We start from the raw sequence: 19,955 nt of genomic DNA on the forward strand, positions 1-19,955 counted from the left end.
CATTCAGCAGGCGTCTCGGCACACCTGGCTTCATTCAGCAGGCGTCTCGGCACACCTGGCTTCATTCAGCAGGCGTCTCGGCACACCTGACCCATGCCTTCTCAGGCACTGGTGTCCTCTGAGGTGTGCTCGGCACATATTTCCTATCTCCAGCTGGTGCCAGATGGTGTGAGAGCAAGAGGAGATGGGATGGGCGGGAGGGGCCTTAGGTGGAGGGAACAGAGGAGAGAGAAGGCCCTGAGATGGGTGCACCTGGGAGACAGGAGGAGGCGCTGGCCTCCAGGAGGAGCTGAGGGCAGGTGGGTGGATCACACAGGGCTCCAGTCTGGATGTGGCCCTGTCTGTGGAAGATCACAGGAAGGGCCAGGGCGGAACCCCAAGTGGTCTGACCCATGTTTCAGGGCCGGGCCCCCTCGCTGCTTTGCAGGGCGGAGCAGCCTCAAGTGGGTGTGGTGGGCAGGAGGGGCCACTAAGAGGAAGGGCGTGACACTAGCCAGAAGCCAGTCAGAGCTGGCCACAGTCAGAGCAGGGACACACTTAGAAGATGAAGCTGCAGGACTTCTATGTGTTTATATGGGGGCAGGAGGTTGGAAAGGAAAGGAAGAGCCCAGGACGAATCCTCGGGTTTCGGCCCAAGCCAGGCAGGCCGGGCCAGGAAGCCAAGAACCCTGGGCGCAGAACCTGTGGGGCAGAAGAGCAGAGGCGAGGCCCGGGATGGAGCTCAGCAGTTTAACTCCTACCTGGCAAGCCCGAGGTCACAAGTTCCGCTCCCAGTACCAAAAACAAAGGTAAAGGCCTCAGCCCTACTTCAAAGCCTGACCTCTTGCAGGCTGGTTGCTGTCAGCCTCCGTGGCCCTTCTGTTCATAGGAAGGTGGCCGGAACAGTGTACTCTATCCTTCTCCAGTATCCGGTGAGATTGCCGTGGAGCGAGCACAGAGACAGCAGGGAAAACCAGAGCCGCGCCTGGTTCCTACTGGCAGATGGGAGCAGGTGGGCGGGAGAGGCGGGCTGTGTGATCCCCACGTGCCAGGTGCAAGCACCCAGTGTCCTCAGGGAGACACAGGTGGAGGGCACCTCGGGCCGGGTGTCGGCACATGTGGCAGGTGCATGGCACCTGTCCTGTGGCTCAAGTTTAGTGTCCATGTCCAGTTCCAGGTTTGAGGGGAAGAGCAGCAGAGTTACTCTGGGTGGATGTGGGCTGGGCCCAGAGACCAGCAGCAGCAGGATGGCGAGGAGGTGGATGGATGGGGGTGGGGGGACGCCTGAGCTTCTGCCTGAGCTCACACGGGTCAGGACAGGCCTGTGACTGCCAGCAACATCTGGGAACAGAAACCAGAGGGCAGGAGCTGGCTGCTGAGGGACAGAGGAGCCGGCAGCTGCAGCTTTCTGCAGGAGACTGGCAGGAAAGGAGAAAGCCCAGAGGCGAGCCAAGGACAAACACTCGCCATAGCCTGAGGATGAAGGAACGAAAGGAAGAGCTGGTGTGGGATGCACACTAGTAATGCCTGCACCCTGGAGGCTGAGGCAGGAGATTGCATATTCAAGGCCAGCCCCTGCAACTTAGCAACTCACTGAGACCCTTCTCAAAACAAAAAATAAAATAGAATAAAAAAGCTGATGGGTTCCTTCCCCAGTACCAGGGGTAGAGGGTAAGTCAAGAGGAGAGAGCTCAAGGAGAGCGTGGTTAGTGATGCCAAATGCTTCCAGGGTTCTGTAAGGCAAGAAGCCCACGGCAGCTGGGCATGGTGCTGCACACCTATACTCTCAGCTGTCGATGAGGCTGAGGCAGGAGTATCTCAAGTTCAATTCCATCCAACACAACTGAACAACCTAGTGAGACCCTGTCTCGAAAGAAAAAAAGGGGGGAGTGGGCTGAGGACACAGTGCACTGCAAAGGCCCTTGGTTCAGCCCCCAGAACTCACAGGAGGAGGGAGGCAAGAGGACACTGTCCAGACTTGGGGGTCCTGGCTGAGGGCTCTGCTCTGGTGGGACTTTGAGGAGCAGGCAGGGTCGGGATGCCAGAGGCAGGGACAGAGGACCCATACTCATGCCCGACGGGAAGTAAGGAGTAAGAGCCGAGCTCTACGGAGCAGCTGGGTGGAGAATCGGGGTACGGTGTGGCCTGTGGGACCCAGCAGCGCACAGAAAGGACAGAGAAAGTGGAGCAAGGCTCCGGCAAGGACAGCATGACCTCGAGTGCCAGCCACACCTCCCCGTGACCTGCGGAAAAATCATGCCCCCTGCTAGCTGTCCGCTTGGCCTGAGCAGCCCTCCTTCCTTGGCACCCAGGACCGTGGCAGGGCTGGGCACACAGTAGGCGTTCGATAGTTGCCAGATGCTCCAAGAAATAAATGCCGACTGTCGGATTTTCCCTTTTTCCTAACAAAACTCAGAATAGCGAGTTAGGCTAGAAATAGATTCCCAAAAGTACAAGATGTTTTCCTCTAGCTTTGAAATTGTTTCTCTCTGCTATTTTATGCTTGGAGGAATCAAAAGTAATGAAAAATTAATGTAGGATTAATATTTTATCATAAAACTTTCACTTCTTTCACTACAAGCTCCAAAACATATTAATGTCATCCTTCACATTCCGATGCCCGTGAGTCCTGTTGAGTTAGGGCTCGGCTGGCTGAGACCCACGTCCCACTACCCGGGGGGCACTCCCAGGCAGGGGTCATTTGTCAAGGGCGCCTGGTTCCATGGAGGGCATAAGCTCCACAGCCTGCTGGCACTCCTGCCCTGCCGGGCCTGATTCCTCAGGCTGGCTGCGTGTGCACCAGGTCAGGGCTCACCAGCTCACGCTCACTGCCATGCGGCTTCAAGAAAGTCACCTCCTCCTTCACCTGTGAATCCGGACAGATAAGACCCTGGCCCCTCACCCACAGGAGGCTAAAGTGGGTGCCGTCGCTTGCTTCTTGCTTTGGGACCTAGTGGCTGATGCATTGAGCGCATGGTGATTAAAGTTTTGATGTGCTTGAGGTTGCTGGTCAGCAGGAATCTGCGCTCCCTGCTCTGCCCTGCTCCTAAGGAGCCAGGGGCTGTATCAAATGATTTGCGTGTACCCTCACCAAGATTCTGGGTGTTTGTCCCAGATTTCAGTGCACAGCAGGGTTCTCTCTCTCTCTCTCTCTCTCTCTCTCTCTCTCTCTCTCTCCCTCTCTCCCTCTCTCTCCCTCTCTCTCCCTCTCTTTCTCTGAAATCACAGAAGTCAATGTGCTTGAGTAACCAGGAAGCGCTGCTGGCAGGCAGCATGGCCAGTGAAATCCTTATCAGTGAAAGCAGAGGAAAATGGTGTTGTGAAAATCTTTCTATGAATCATTCACGTAGAGCCTGGCCTGGAAAGGAGCTGCCCCGTGGTCAGCGCAGCGAGACCTTCCTTAGCTCAGGTCCCTTGGTGAGCAGGCAGGTGTATAGCTTCCTCAGGGTGAATACCCTAAGGTAGTGTCCAAACCTAAATGTGAATGGGCACAGGGTGAGGAAGGTGTGGATGAGACAGCCCTGGAATGGGAGGCCAGTCTGGGCAAAGGACTGGGAGCCGGGATGCCCTGCTCGGACTCCCAGGGGCCAGGAGTCGGGATGGGTTGAGGGCACGTGACTGCGGTCCCTGAAAGGTGGTGCCTTCTGTCATCTGGACTGGCAGCCACAGAGGGTTCTGTGGAGTGCATGTTCCCATGGTTGCAGACGGCCCCACTACTGCTTCAGCCCTGTTCAGCAGAGATAAATTTACATATGTGTCACATTAGAAGACTGTGACAGTTGCCAGCTGGACATGGAGGAAGCAAGTGCCGGGCAGTGCCGCTCTCCTGGTGCCACCTGCCAGTGACAGCTGCACGGTTAGCTGGAGGGCAGCACTGACAAGGGGCAGATGGCTCTGTCGTGGGCAGAGAGCTCTGGGCAGAGCCGCGGCACCTCAGCGCCTACAGGATCAGGGCCGGGGCTTGTGAGCACCTCAGAACACTCTGCGGAACCATTGCTTCCTGTTGGAAAGACTGACTGGCAGCTCGTTATACTCTTACAGCCGGGTGTCTCAGACACTGTGAAAGTAATGAGTGCCCCAGAGAGGAGGCGCGGACGCCCCTGGAATCGGGCCATGGAGCTGTGAGGTCTGGGTCACTCCTCTCGGCCGTGGCTAGTGCCGCAGCGACAGGCTCTGACTCCTTCTTCCGCAGTCTCTGACGCCTCACATTAAGGTGTGTAGGTTCATGACCCAGAAAGGTGCTTCCTGCTGACACAAACCAAGCAGGCCCCAGGGAGCGTGGCAGGAGTGTCCCTGTTCCCCAGGACACCGCTAAACCAGGAAGACATCTTCCCTCTTCTCACACATCCCACCTAAGAGGAGGCCACAGATCCAGGGTGGGAGGAAGGCAGGACTCCACCCCCGGCAGGATGGTGACGCTCAGTGGGAAGGTTAGGAGCCATCTCGGAGAGCTTCACTCCTGCCACTGTGTGTGTGTGTGTGTGTGTGTGTGTGTGCTGGGGGAGTCCCTGGCTGGAGAGATGTCTGGGGGAGAGAGGCGTGGCGGTGCCCACCACAACACATCTGCCCTCGTGTGAAGGCCACGCCACCTTGGGCAGCACAGTGGGGATGCTCAGGCTTCAGCTGCAGCCTTTTAGACAGTCTGTGTTCGCTTCCTCGGGTCTTCCAGCTGAGCCATGGGAAAACGCCAATATTCAACCAGTTTGAGTTACAAAAATGGCAGCTATTATTTTCTAGCAGTTGGATGCTACAGGAAGACATAAGTGGGTCGAACAGAGCACAGGCAGTGGAGAGGAGAGCAGGCGTGGCACCCTGCAGGCCCAGGGCAGCGCAAGGAGACGATTACTGGGACGGAAGCGCAGTGGAGCCCTGCTCCCCTTCTGAGGCGGGCGAGGCCACACACTGAAGACAAGTGTGCTGCGCCACCCTGCAGCTTGTAGGTACAAAACCAGAAAGCTGTGGACATTTTCTGAAATGTCTCTTCAGGATTTTCTTTTCCTCTGTGTTACAGCATATGTGTCAGGAAATACAGACATCCCTTGCTTACCACCCGGCCTGCTGGTGACTTGCGGGCTTTCAGCCAAGACCCGCTAGGCTACTCACAACCCACAGTGTGACCACCCACCGCTTTCTTTTGTGCAGCTCTGTGCATTTTGTTGGCGGAGCCTCCGAGTGGCTGCTGTACAGCACACCTCGCGTATATAGCTCTGTACTCTTTGCTGACTGCGCTGTGCAGCACTGTGATCTTGCTGTATGTCACACACTGCAGCATGCACGTAAGAGCTGTGCACATAGACGCGGGGTCCTCAGCTCGGGGCTGGTGCTGACGACTGCTCTTTGTTCTGGCTGCTGGGATGTGCGTGGCTACATATGGCTCCTCATGTAGCCACCAACATATTTAGTGGCCTTGCTGAAGGAGCTAAACCCAGCTGACAAATCAGGAATGTCTGTAGTTGTAAGTGGAAACTTGTACAAGCTTCTGTGTCACTTAAAATAATGAAGTCCGCATAACAGTGATGGTGTCACCAAGGTTTGGGCGAGTGGGGCCCTTGACATCCCTGATCAGAACAATCAGACAAGGGGGCTGGGGAGAGAGCTCAGGGCATAAGCGGCTGCCTGCTAAGTGCAGGGTCCTGAGTTTGATCCCCAGTACCAAGAAAGAAGGAAAAGAAAGACCAGACAACGATCCAGGGCCTCTGAGGGTCTCATCGAGGATTTATACCTAGGGAAGTAAATAAGCTTAAATCCTCCAGGGAGAAACGTGGGAGCTACACAGTCTAACAATGACGAGCACTTTTCTCTCCAAAGTGTAAGCTTTAATGTCCTCTGAGATTTACCAAAGCATAAGGTGGTTATGAAATAATGGCCCTTTGTTTACTCTTGGTTTTGACACTTCATACTTGTTTCCTTTTGGATAGAGAAGTAGATGCAAAGAAAGTTAAATTCTCTATGTAGACGAATGGCAGAGCCAGAGGGCTTCCTGTGTTTCTTTACTTTTTGTTTTTAACAGTCCCAGCTGTTGACAGCTACTTAAACGCTGCTCTTTGTGTTCTTCTGACAAACTTTTTGCTCAGAAATTAAGCTTTCAGGAAACTTCTGGAAATTATTTTGCCAGTACAGAGTAGAGGAGGTGGAGGCAGAAATATCACTAAAGAAATCACCTCCTATGTAAGCAGCCACCAAGTGGTTTCTCATCTGCAGTCACAGACTCCGTGGCCACGGCTCCAGCCTCGGAAGTTAAACATTCTGCCGTGGCCTTCATTAGAGATTGTTCAAAGATGTCACTGTCTATAATGCCTGCTGACACCAACAGTTTGTGTCACCTTATGGATGTGGCTCTGCCCTTGGGACTTGGGAGTGTCTAACTGTTAAAGACCCACCAAGGGCCTGGGCGACCCTGGCCAGGGTGAACAGCTGTGTCCCGTGGCTCTAAGGCCAAACACAGCTGCCCACAGCGTGAGGCGCTGCTCAGCTCCAGGGCCTTTCTGCTCAATCTTTATCACATTATTTTTAAACAACAATATCATTAACATATTTTTCAAGTGTTGAGACTAATATTAATATTTGGAGCAATTTCTTCTTAGAATGAAATGACCAGGACAGACAAATAACTTCTGTTGTGTCTGAAGGGATGACGTCTGGGAGAAATTACTGCCAGATTTTGTGTCCGCTCTGAAGGTCAATGCAGACAGCTAGGGCCTGGGAGGGGACACTGGGGCCCTCGTACAACTGTCAGAGTAGAGCTGGGGACAGGACAGGGATGGAGTCTGCCTGTGCCCCAATGTCCCCAGTGGTCAGTCCGGGAGTCCTCTCGCGGGGGCGCTCCTGCCCTGTGCCCTGCGCCCCTGAGCCCCTCTCCTGTGCCCCCTCTCCCACAGCTCCTGGACTGCTTCGTGATCCCGGTGGTGATCCTGTTGTCCTGGTTCTTCCTGCTGGTCCGGTACAAGGCCGTGCACTTCCTGGGCATCGTGGTCTGCATCCTGGGCATGGGCTGCATGGTGGGCGCTGATGTGCTGGTGGGGAGACACCAGGGAGCAGGTGAGTGGGCCGCGGGGCTTCGGGTGGCGAAGGCCAGCGAGGTGTGTGGGAGCGGGATCAGCGAGGGCTCTGGACGCCCCCCCCCCCCCCCCCCCCCATGCTGGTCCCCCCGCCCTGCTCCTCCCCTCGCACCCCCCCCCCCCCCCCGCCCCGCCAGGCTGTGCTCCACCTGCCGTGTTCACTCTGCACCAGAAACAAGGGTGCAAGCAGTCTTGACGCGTGCTCCTGGGTGGATGGAGGGTGGGAAATCTGGCTCTCGTGCCCTGCTTGTGGCTTCGGGAGTGCCTCAGGCATGTGGTGGATGGGCACATGGGCATGAGCCGCTCTTGCTGCCCTTTGGGATTAGCGCTCGGCACAGTGGTAAGGAGTGATTTCAAATGACCTTTCCCCCTTGCCCCCACCACTGTTCACGCCTACGTAAGCCTCCAAACAGGACTTCTGGCTAATGAAACAAGGCTCCAGGGAGGGAACGCAGTTCCCGCAAAGCACTCACAACTGAGTGGGTGCGAATCAAGGAGCTGTGGGAAGGGGAACGGTTCACCCAGGCAATGGTGGTCGCTCTCTAGGTGACCAGCTGGCTTTCTAAACCCATCTGTGAGCACCTCAGAAGTGCCAGATACACACTACGCAGTTTACAAGTGTTAGTGTTTGTACAACAACTACATTTAAGGTAAGGAAAGAAGTTCAGAAAGACCCCTGGCCTGCCCACCACTAAATGCATGGTTCAGAAGTGAAGGTGTCATTCTCTGCAGCACCACCCGGACTGGGCGCAAGTGTGCTCAGCCCTCTTACCACAGGGTGGTGGAGGGTGCTCCCTCAGCATGACTTGTGGGTACCACTGAGAGCCTGTCCTGTTTCGAGAGCCATACTTGGGATCACATGGAACGCAGGGCTAAGTCACAGCCCACACCCTTGGCGGCCACAAGTCACATGGGCCAGGAGGAACTTATAGGGCCTTCCAAGGCGACGGCCCCACAGGCCGGCCTCGGCCTTTTCTGGGAAGCTGCACACACCCAGTGTGCTCGGCCCACCCAGGCAGGGCCCACTGTGCATCTGAGGGGCCGGAGCTGCCCACCAGCACTGCACCTGGGGGTCTGGCCTCTTCCACTAGGCTTGGCTGCTGCGTCCTGGGCTCCTCCGTCCTGGGCTCCTCTCCTCTCCTCCCCAAGTGGGGAGTGCACCTGACTGCAGAAAACACTAGGCAGCACACTGCTCAAACATTGGACAGGAAGCAAAGCCAAAACTAAGCTGGAAACAGCTTTTTTATTCTCCTTTTTTGTGTCTCTACTTTGGGGACAAAGCGTCAGCCCAGGTCCGTTTGATCCCGCTGCCTGCCAAGGAGCTGGCCCAACTCTCACCTCCCCCAGGGCAGAGGGCCAGACGGCTTCCAGCCTGCACACCTGGGGTTACAGAGCACCCTGGGGAGCGGCAGGTCAGCAGCGCCGGCCTCTCTGCTCACAGAGACATGCCTGGGCCCTGCACCCCAGCTCCGTGGTGAGGATGGATGAAGGAGACTCTAGTGCTTCCCAGGGAGGGGACTTCCAGGCTGCTGGCCTGGCGGTGCTGGCAGCAGCCCACACGTAGGGCGAGCACAGACCACGCCCTCCCGAAAACTGTGGGCCTCCGGCAGGACTGGGATGGGCCGGGGCTCAGTTGCTGGCCCCAGGTTCCACTAACGGGGCTCCCTGTGCTCTCTCGGTCCCAGGGGAGAATAAGCTGGTGGGGGACCTGCTGGTGCTGGGAGGGGCCACACTGTACGGCATCTCTAACGTCTGGGAGGAGTACATCGTCCGCACTCTGAGCCGCGTGGAGTTCCTGGGCATGATCGGGCTGTTCGGTGCCTTCTTCAGTGGAATTCAACTGTGAGTAAAGCGGCCAGTGAGCGCCGTGGGGGCGAGGGCGGCTCTACCGCCCGTCTGTGGGCATAAAGAGCAGGACCACAGCGTGGCCTCTAGCCTCCGCAGAGCTCCCACCAAATCTGCACATTTCTTGGTGAATTTTCCTCACACTAGACAAGAGTATTATAAACTATTATAAAACATTTAATGAGCCTTGAAGATAACTCATGAGAAGATGTTAGAAGGACTTCCATTCTCCCAAACCATCGAGTGAGTTATTAGAGAAGCAGAAAAATTAAGTGTGGACGCGGCAATCGCAAGGCAATGCACTTCTGGGAGAGACATCTTGTTTACTGGTGATGTAAACTAGTAGCTGCTAGGAAACTCATAGTTTAAAATTGCCTGTTAAAACTTCATTCTTTTATTGCCCATGGATGTATGAAAATAATCCATACTTCAAATTTACTCTGTACAATTTAGGATGTCCACTTTCCTTAAAAAAATAAAAATAGAGGGCTGGCCAGATAGCTCAGTGGACTAAGCGCCTGCGTAGGCAAGCGCAGGGACCAAGGTTTGATCCCTGGTCCCACATGCCAGCCCTGCCCCTGGGATGTGCTGAGCCAGCGAATGAGTCCAGGCATGGTGGCACACACCTGTAATCCCAGCGCTAGGGAGGCTGAAAACAGGAGGATCAGCACGCATCCGCACTGCGTAGGAGACCCTGTGCCAAATACATAAATGAAAAAAAAAAAAAATAGATAGAAGACAAACATTCACTAAGGATCAAAAAGGCCAGAGCACCAGTTTTGCAATAATTCTGAAGCAAATAAGCCATCACTTAAAGCATCACTTGGTGTCTGAACATTTATTGATAAAATAAGGATCGAAGAAGGAATAATCTTCTGTCCGTTCTCGTAGGTCCGTGTAAGGACCGTTATGTAAGGTTAGGGAAGCACAAGCTCCAGCGGAAGGTCACCGACTGCTTTTCCACAAGAGTGTAATTCCTAGTTTGCCACATTTCTTCCTACAAATAAGCACTTTGTAATTGTATTGGTTCCGTGTCGGAAATTATGCCTGGAAGATGTTTCTGAACCACCTTAGACACAGTTAGTCTGCTTCCAGCAATCCTCCAAATTTTGGTGTCCTGAGATACTGGTAAAAGAAGCAACATGCCCCCCCAACACACAAAAAACCTCCAGAGCAAGCCAGAGGTCCCTGTGCACACTCTGAGAGGCTGAGACAGGAGGATCACAAGTTCAAGTCCAGCCTAGGCAACTTAGTAACTTAACGAAATCCTGTCTCAAAAAATAGAAAAATCTGGAGAGGCAACTCAGTGTGGATCCAATCTCCAACATCACAAGCAAAGAAAAACAAAACAAAACAAAAACACTCCATAGCAAAAAGACACAGAAATGGAAAAAGCCTCTGGAGGCCTTATTGGGGTACATTTTGAAAGCTCGAGGGTGTGGTGAGAGGAAAGGACTCACCCCACACCCCACATGGCTGCAGTGCCTATCTTTGCAGAAGGACGCTGCTCTTGCGGCTTTCGGTCCTGAGTCCGAGGCACCGGCTCAGAGGCCAGCGCTCTCTTGCTTCCCCTACAGCCCACCACCTTGGACTGGGCCCCTGGGGACTCTGGAAAGTGGGCACTCCAGGAACACTGTGAGTGGTGGGGCGGTCCCAGGGCACCTGACTCCCTCTGGAGCCTGGGACTCCCAGTGCAGGGTGCTGAGCGTGCTCACCTGTGACAGGTATGACTAGGAACCCTGCCCCTGCGCCCGAGGGGCCAGGCTGTGGCAGGCGTGGATGAGTGAACAGCGAGGTTGTGGGGTCTGCCGAGCCCCCCAGGCCCACCGAGCCCACCACCAGCCACACCGGGCCAGGCCTACAGGATAAGCCCCGCTGCCTCCATGTGGCCCAAAGTCACAGCTGCAGGTCAGCAGGAAGCATCCTTTGCATGAATACAGTAAAGAAAGGGAGCAGAGCGCAGGGGCCTTGCTCACCATGCCCACTGTCTTTGCCCTGCAGAGCCATCATGGAGCACAAGGAGCTGCTGAAGGTCCCCTGGGACTGGCAGATAGGTAAGGCTGCGCAGCCAGGCACTGTCCGCAGTGCCGGTGCTGAGAAGTACGTGTGACGAGCCACGGGGTTGGGGAGGACGGAAGCAGGTGGGAGACAAAGCTGGGGCCCCTTGTCCTCCTGGGGCTCTTGGGGCCTGGGCCTGGGCCTCAGGGCTCCTCCGCTTCCCAGTGAGCGTCTGTGCAGGAGCACCGCCAGGGCCAGCGGGGTGAGGGGAGGGCGTCACCAGGCTGAGAAGTAGAAAGAGCACTCCCCGAGGCACAGTAGTGCAGAGGGGCCGCAAAACACGGACTGATGTGATCTCTAAAGAACAGCACTTTAGTAATGAGGAAGCATGGAATGCAACGGCAAAAGCACGATAGGGAACAGTATGGGCATTCTGCACCCATGACACCAGGCAGAAGGGAGCGGCTCGCTCCTAGCAGGTGGCTGGTCCCTCTCTGGGAGGGCTCAGCAGAGGCCACGTCCACATGGAGCCCGTCAGCTGTCACCCAGGGCATCTCTGACACCACCTGCGCCTCCCTCACTTTTGTTTCCAAGTGGAGGACCAGGGCTCAGGGCCTGGTGACGCTGAAGCCACCAGAAAGGCTGCGCTGGTGCTCTCCAGCTCCCCGCAGGTACCCCCGAGGCACAGGGTCCCAGGGGTGACACAGCCAGGCTGGAAAGCAGCATGGGGAGGGTTGCAGAGTAGACACAGACATGGCCACACCGAGGCTGGCCACACGTCTGGTGGCACAGACAGCTTCAGTCACGTCCCCCTCCTGTGAGGAAGGGCAGCAATGGCAGACACACCCTGCACCACGTGACCGCCCACCTCCAGTCCCTCAGCATCTGGCCACTTGCTGCCAGCACCATGCCCTGGCATGGCAGCCTACGACCTGCAGAAGCACAACGACCACCCGAGGGCTTTCTCGGGGCTTCAGTGGTCACCGAGCCCTCGTGTCTGTCAGTCTTGCCACTTCCATTTTCCCCAGCACGGCACAAAACTCTGTAATTACACAAAAAGCACCAGCGAGGTGAGGGGGAGGAGCAGAGGCTGCAGGGGCCAGGGTCATCTGCCTCCGAGACTCCAGGCCCACGCCCAAGGTGACCCCGGCCTAGCAGCACTTCATGTGGGACGTCTGAGGATAAATTAGTGTGCTGTTGAAGGGAATAGCAGTGCTCCAGAAGAATGCGTCCTCTAACTGTGGGTACAGACGCATGTCCATAGAAAACCTGTGATAATTGCTTTTAGTCAAATGTGTCCTCAAAAGGTGGCTTTACTCTGGGATCTTAGGCTTGCCATTAAAATGTCAGTGCCCGAAGTCCTGGGCTGTGAGGATGGGTAGAAGGAGCTCATCCTGGAGGCACCCCAGTGGCCCTGGAACAGTGGTGGGCAGGCTGCGCAGCCTCCTCCTGTTCTGTCTGAAGCTGCCCGAGGCTTGGCCGGTGACACTGGGCCCCCTCTGTCCCGCTTGGTCCACAGTGACACTGTGTGCCTAGCTCAGCTCCAGGCAGATGGTGTTCCGAGACTCTGCCTATTCAGTGAGCAAATGCACCAGCGAGGGGGGCGCTGGGTGCTGCTGTGCGTCCTCTGGCAGATGCACAGATTCGGGGACCTGGCACCTCCTGCTGGGGCCCAGCAGCCTCGGGGCAGCCACTGCGCCTCGAGGACCACAGAGGCAGGGGACCATTAGCATCCTCTTGCGCCCTCCTGCCCCTGCACCCCCATGTTAAGAGAACAGAGCTCAATGTGTCTCTTTCCATGACACTGATCAGCCTCAGACAGTCCCTGGACAGCCCACGTTGTTTCACTTTGCCAAAGCAGGAAGGTGTTTTTCCTCCTTGGATAAGTGGCACAGTACATGTTTTCCTCTGTGGATAAGCGGCCTAGTACATATCTTGGTTTTTGACTTCAAGACACTGTTTTAATGGATTGTTATCTCTCTACAACCCTGGTCAGTTGCAAGACACAGGCTGACTAGAAGCAAGAAAACAATAGCTGCTATTGTTCATTTTGCTCTGCTGGATGCAGAGGTTGGTTGTGTTCAGCTAACCAGTAAACCCAAGTCAAATGTGGAAATTGTTACAGCGGAGGTGCACTCAAACCCACAGCCAGAAATCTAATACACCGCCTTTCTATTCCTTTCATGCCCTTCGCCGTGCAGTGCTAGCGGCTGTATGAACAAGCAAGCTGATTTGAAAGTGAGGCTCCCCAGGGAAGAAAAGCATGCAACGACCGGCCCACTAGATCTTGGGGTGCGACAGCCCACTAATCTTGGGGTACGACAGCCCACTAGATCTTGGGGTGCAATGGCCGGCCCACTAGATCTTGGGGTACAACAGCCGGCCTGCTAGATCTTGGGGTGTGATGGACGGCCCACTAGATCTCAGGTGCGGCTTAACTTCGACTGCGGTGGTGGATTCTTGTTGCGGGTTTTCACTACCACAGGCCAGAGCTCATAGCTGGGCCTGGCCCCGAAGCTGCCCGGGACAGTGAGCGCACAGAGCAGGGAGCACTGGAGCCGGTCAGGAGCATGTCTGCTGTGACCAGCATGGACCCAAGGCCTGGCATGCAGTACCTGGGTGGGCCTGGCATCCTGGACAAGACGGAGCCACAGCTTAGCCTAACAAATGTGCTCCAAGACATCATCTTACCCAGCCATTGCTTTTAAGAATTAAAAATAATATTTTAGAAATTTAGTGCATACAAAAGAAAAAGACAAAATACTCATGGGAGCCAAATAAAGAGACGAGGTAAAACACGTGCAGTGTACACAGGCACTCGTCCTATGTGCTGTGGTATGTGAACCCCATGTAAAATGAGGCGCTCGTGGCACTCCAGCTCCGTGCTGCTCCCAGTCCTCGCCGCACTCCATGAGACTTCAGTGTGATGAGGGTCTGCGCTCAGGATTTGAGGGCGGGCTGAATCCCAGGGCAGGGGTCCCTGCCTGCTTCTCACGCGCATTTCCCCACCTGCTCTGCTCAGGCGAGGATCCTGGCCCTGCAGCCCCGGCCACTGGTTCCCGGGCAGGGCTGGCCAGAAGAAGGAGATGGGTGGTGGAAACCAAGTGTTTCTCCACTTGCAGTTGTTTGGGTCAGATCTCCAGAAATGGCAGAGTCTCCGGCTCTGCCTGTGGGACCTCCCCAGCTCTTTTCTGCGCCCCAGAGCCCCCTGCCTACACTCCTCCAGCCACTGGCGGAGCACCCTCCTGCTCCCCCTCCTCTCCAATCCCCCACCTCCAGATCGATGGCTGGGCAGTCTGTGCTTCACAGCATTACCCTGCTGAACCTGGCCAGGCTGTGTCCCCTCGCTGTCACCTCTGCAGCCTGACCCTTCCCTGTGCTGAGGGGTATGGTACTGTGGGGTGTAGCAAGTCTATGTCCAGCACGCATGCACAGCATGAGTACCAGCCAGTGGTAATACTATCAGTCTCCTTAGTTTAAATCTCTTTGGTACAGAAGGAAAGAGAGTGACCACACATTGTCTTTATGAAAAAATACTTCAAATAGATGGTTGGACACACAGTGGTCTAGAACTGTAATTACTGCTGCAATTATGCCAGCTGAAAAGTGATTCGGGTCATTTGTCTGCCCGTGTTGACCAGTTGGGACCCCACATGGATGGCAGGTTGGATCCTCAGACTGACCCATGCTGACACCCAGTAGCCGCTGACATCGTCTAGGACCAGAAATCCGCACAGTGCAACGTGCTGCACTCCTGTGCCCCGCTAATCGTGGTCCCGCAGGGCTGCCGGTCTCACGCACAGAACAGCGTCTGTACCCCAGCACTCTCCTCGACCTAGCAAAGGCCCGCAACTGTGGCCATGCGTGTGTACTAGATCAGATTCCTGCAGCTTCGAGAATGTTCCATCTGGAGGCCCCTGGAAGCTGCTGCACACCCTGGCCTCCCGCCGGGGCTGGGCGCCCTGGGAAGTCAGGCTGGGGAAGGGCTGACCCCAAGCAAGCAGGGAGGGAGGGGAGGAGCCCCGGCTGCCCGCTGCACTGCGGCCCCTCCGCTGAGGCCAGGCGGGCACCCTAGGCGGGGGCGTCTGGGCGCACACCGTAACCCAGGGGCTCTGGAACTTTAGCTCGGTCGCTGCGTCCTCCAAGCCGGGGTCGCCAGTGCCAAGAGCCTGCTGTGTCGGGGCTGCGCGCTGGCCAAGTTCGACTCTCTGCAGTGGACAGCTTCATGGATGAGTCTTGTCTCCGGCGTGCTGGTCGCAGATTTCTTTAAGGAATGGTGGTTTAGCTCATGTGTCTTTGCAGGTTCAGTCGTGGGTTGTGGAGTGTTTATTGAGGTTTTAGTAACTCGGGTAAAGGGAAAAGGGCTACAAGCCTTGCGAAAGCCAAGGGCAGGGAGGCGGCCCGCGGCCAGCGCTGAGACTTCTTGCCCCGGAGCCGGGCGGTCAGCCGCGGCAGAACGTGGGCGGCGGGCGTGCTCAGGGACTCCGGGCCTCGTGCGGGCGCGCATCCTCCCCACTAGAGGGCGCGGTCACGCCGTCTGTTCACAAAGTAATTTTTATATCGGTCTTTTCTTTTTGATTTATTATTTTTGATGTGATTTTTCTTGCACTTTCAATCAGAAAAATACAGAACGAAAGTTTATGCCCCCACTACATTTCAGAGAAGCAAACCAAATTTCTCTCTGGAGGAATCACTGGTCTCTGGAAATCCGAGGGACTGGAAACCCACTCCCTGCTAAATCACTCCAAATTTTATAGGATTCAGGGAAAACCAGTTGGCCTCAGCCAGTGCCAGGCGCCTGAACCGGGGCCTTGGGAACGTCCACTGAACGTTGCTCGTCTGCCCCTTGTTCTTGCAAGGTAGAGAATGAGCCTTATTTTTCTACATTTGCACTGTAGCAACATCTGGGAAAAGACACAGCACATTTTAGAACGTAAACTTTTTATTTATCTTTAAAAGAGAATAGACAAGATCTGAGAAGCAACGCACAATTTTAAGAAGATCAGATGGCAGTATTCAGCCGTGGCTGTGATACTGTGCACTGCTGTCTTCCACGTAGTTGCCTAGATTACAGATAAAAGCATGTAAGTTGGTCAAAATAAAAGCAGAATGTAAACGTCTGCCTGGGACCCCGCAAAGCTGAGACCTGGAGTTTGTCTCACCCAGTGTACGCGTGGACACATGTGGACGGCGAGGGCAGCCTCAGGGCACTTTGCAGGTGGCTCACAGCCAGGAGCCCACGAGGCGGGGAAGGCAGGGCTCCCTGTCTTGTGCAGGGCTGGACAGAATGCCTGGGCTTGAGCCTGACAGCTCTCCACCCCAGAGTGAGGAGTGGGTCGCCAGGGCCACAGCCGGGGCTGCGGGACCTCACACGCACTGTGACAGGTCAGCTCTGGCATTTCAACAATTACGCAGTTGTTCACAATTATGACAATACATGATACTGAACAGAGGTGTTCCTATTTTACAATTAAAAGTCCAAGAAGTTAAAAGGCTTCAAATATATGGGTAGCAAAGTTAGTGGCAGTGAGGCAGATGTGGGGGGATCACTGTGAGTTCAAGACCAACCTAGGCTACCAAGTGAGTTCAAGGCAGCCTGGACTGCACGGCGAAACCCTGTCTCAAAAAGACAAAATCCGTTAATGCAGCCAGCCTGCTGATAGAACCCGGCTGGACATTAGCGTGCCTGCCTTTCCAGAAGAGCAGACACCAGCCACGTAGCAAGGCACAGCAAGCTCACTGTCCAAATGTGCGCGTGGACTGCTCCCCGTCCTGCTTGCGCAGGGTTAGCCAGGGGGCGGCAGGGAGGGGAGGGGAGCGCGCTAGGGGCCGCTGCCCTTGTCCCTGCGGCCGCCGCCCGTGTGACGCTCTCTCTGCCCCCAGGGCTGCTCTACGTGGGCTTCAGCGCCTGCATGTTCGGTCTCTACAGCTTTATGCCCATCGTCATCAAGAAGACCAGCGCCACCGCCGTCAACCTCTCCCTGCTCACGGCGGACCTGTACAGCCTGTTCTGCGGGTTGTTCCTGTTCCACTACAAGGTGCGTGGGGTCTGTTCCACGTGGCCGTGGCGCGAGTGGGTGCTGCTGTGGGAGCGGGGGAGGAAGGAAGCTCAGCGCAGCCTGAGGCGCAGGGTCATGTCGCGACCCTGAGACAGAGGCGGCCGCAGGGAACGCTGGGGACAGGGAAGTCCGCACACGCACAGCGGACCAGGGGGAAGAGTTTCCTCCTGTGCTGTCCACCCGGAAGCTTCTCCTTTTCCAACCGGGAGCTGGGAAGACTTGTGTAATTCCCAAACTACATCCATAAACGTGGATTCTGCTGAAGGCTTTGAAAGATGCTATTCTTTGGAACAGCACAGACAATTCTGCGGTTTCTGCCCTACAGATGTCATTATAGCAAATAGGAATGAAAATGCGTGCAGTAGGAATGGTTTCCTTACTGGCAGATCAGGGTCCGAAGAAAGCAATACAAAGAAACCGGAGGCGTTTGCCGCGCTAGCCCCGAGCAGGCTCTCCTGTCCAGGGTGTGAGGCTCGGGGCTCGGGCCAAGAGCGCCAGCACTGGAGGGCAGCTGCGATGCGGCCCGTGGGGACCGTGTGTCTGCAGCCAGGCCGGGTGGGCGGGGGCGCTCGGGGAGGGTGCCGGGGGGAGCAGGGCACCTGAGTGGCAGGGGCTGCAGCCGCCCGGCTGGCCGGGACGCTAAGGACAGCACCCGCTGGGCAGGCGGAACCAGAAACCCAGCAGGAAGCCTGGAGAGGCTGGGACCGTGGCGCGGTGGTAGACGGGGACGGAGGGCTCAAGCCTGTGTTTCCCTCAATGGGGACAAATCAAAAGTGCGCATCTTAAGGGGTACAGTGTGGCAGCTGACGCAGACATACGTTTTAAATGTCTGCCACAGTCAACCTACATCACCACACTCGCCACAGAACATGCAGGGTATTCTATTTTACCTTGTTCTCTCTCTGTCCCTCCCTCTCTGCCTTCCTCTCCCTACCCCTCCTCCCCTTCCTCCTCCCTCTCCTCCTCCCCCTCGTCCTCCTCCTCTTACTCTTTCTCTCTCAGCGTAGTGAGAACACTTAAATGGATCTTAGTGACTCCAAGGGTGCGTCTTCATTAACTGTAAACATCAATGTCTCAGTTACTTTTCACTCATTGTTGGGGCAAAAATACCCAACACCCAAATTTAAGGCAGGAAAGGTTATTTAGCTCGCAGTTAGTGGAGGTTTCAGTCTATGGCTGGCTCCCAGGCAGAGTGGCTCATGGCAGAGAGCAGCAGTTCATGGCAGCAGAAAACAGCGAAGAGCAAAGGCAGGGCAGCAGCTGCGGCTTCTGGCCAGCCTCTCTCCCCTCCTTACCTTACATTACACGCAGGCTTCCTGGTCCCGGGCTGTAGAACTCTCTGCCCTCCTCTTGCACAGGATGAGGATGTTTACAAAGTAAGAACCCTGGCTCTCCGAGTCAAGTAATTGAACTTCTCAAGTTGACACAGTGTTTCAACCAGTACATACTCACCTCATAATCCAAGCTTCGTGCCACTCCTTCGGCCCACACCTCCCCAAGTCCCTCCTGAGTTCCTGTGTGAGAGATGCCTTGTGGCGTGCAGAGGCCGTAACGACAGCTGACGAGCTGCCCAAGGCGGCATGCTGCTTATCGCTGTGCTTCGCTGTGTCCGTGCAGCATGCGCCTCGTGTTCCCAGCTCTCAAGGTCCTCACAGGAAGATGGGTCGGATATGTCCTGCAGGCCACTCCTGACCATGGTGCTAGGAGGACAGTACTTCCTGGGCTCTGGGGACGAGACGGCCGGATCTTGCTACGGCAGTGAAGTTGAAAATGACCTTGAACTCACTAGGTAGCACAGGCCGGTCTCGGACTCGTGGCAATCCTCCTGCCTCAGCCTAAGTGCTGGAATTGTAGGAATGCACCAGCGCGTCTACCTGACCCTAAATGAGGCCTTTTAAAGAAGTAATTTGCTGCATATCCTACTATACAGTCAGACCGAGAATCACTCTTCTACGAGACTGCTTTTATGGCTAGGTAGCATCCCGCAGAGTGCCTAGGCCTTAAGCCAGGGCTCCTTAGCCACACCACACGCTCCCCGCCTGGAGTAAGGGACTGTCCCCTGCACTGCCCCTGGCCTCCCTCTTTAGATGTCAGTAGCATCGCCCAGAACAACGGTTAAAAAGTGTCTTCACACCCTGCTGCATATCGAGTACTATTGATTTAGCAACCCCTAATGACTGCATTTAGATGCTGTCTCACTTCTGCCTAATACAATTTGCAGGGTTCATTTGTACTAAATCTTGCTCAAATACAATCCTTCAGTGGCTTTTACCAATTTTTAAAAAACTGTATAATTGGGGTTTTGCATTTGCAATTTGAAATAAATTTTTAAAAAACAATTTGAGGATCCCTGTTTAAAGTGAACAGTTTGAGGACGCTTTGCAAGTGCCGCAAAGCCTATTACTCTGTGAGCCGATGTGAGGTCACGGACCAACACTTTTCCTTTCCCTTTGGGACTGTTGTGTTTTGCCTGGTACCACCACCGGCTTAGTTCTAACACTGTCTTGTGTTGTTTTGTGATTATTTTATGAACAATATTACCTTGCTTTAATATAAGCAAAAAAAAAGCTAAACTCTTGTTTAAATGTAAAAGTGAATAATGCTCTTGCCTTAAGCAGTTTCTAAAAGGTTCTCCCAAACTGCTCTCGATTTAACAAACAGCCGCTGTTCTGTTCGGAAGCCCAGGGTTTCCTCTCAGCACCCTGCCTGCCTGCTCTCGGTGTGGCAGTGGGGACCAGAGCGGCCAGAGCAGGGAGAAGGGTGGCCTCGGTGGCCCCAGGGTTCCATCGCAGCCAGATGGCCGTCGCACAGCTCTGGCTTCTAAGTGACTTACTGATACACGGTCTGATAAAAAAAAAATACAATTAATGCTTAAATTCAAAATATAACATTTATAACATTCAAAATATAACAAAATATAACATTGCAGTGAAAGACGCATTGCCACGAACCTCCACAGCCCTCCCCTCTCGCACGCCGCGCGCCATCGTCCTGCAGCCCTCCCCTCTCGCACGCC

General features: G+C 55.2%; 1 protein-coding gene across 2 annotated transcripts in view; it reads left to right on the forward strand.

The window, feature by feature from the left end:
• Slc35f1 (solute carrier family 35 member F1) overlaps positions 1-19,955 on the forward strand; it is a 137,928-nt gene that overhangs the window by 90,205 nt on the left and 27,768 nt on the right. Inside the window, exons 3-6 of one of the 2 annotated variants that reach the window (XM_004630226.2) lie at positions 6,858-7,017; positions 8,723-8,879; positions 10,884-10,936; positions 16,764-16,918. In XM_004630226.2, coding sequence (XP_004630283.1) covers positions 6,858-7,017; positions 8,723-8,879; positions 10,884-10,936; positions 16,764-16,918 — 525 coding nt within the window. The remainder of the gene's footprint in view (positions 1-6,857; positions 7,018-8,722; positions 8,880-10,883; positions 10,937-16,763; positions 16,919-19,955) is intronic. The other variant, XM_023714261.1, reaches the window with a different exon arrangement.

The sequence above is a fragment of the Octodon degus genome, unplaced genomic scaffold, assembly GCF_000260255.1.
Source record: "Octodon degus isolate 3935 unplaced genomic scaffold, OctDeg1.0 scaffold00034, whole genome shotgun sequence".
NCBI lineage: Eukaryota > Metazoa > Chordata > Mammalia > Rodentia > Octodontidae > Octodon > Octodon degus.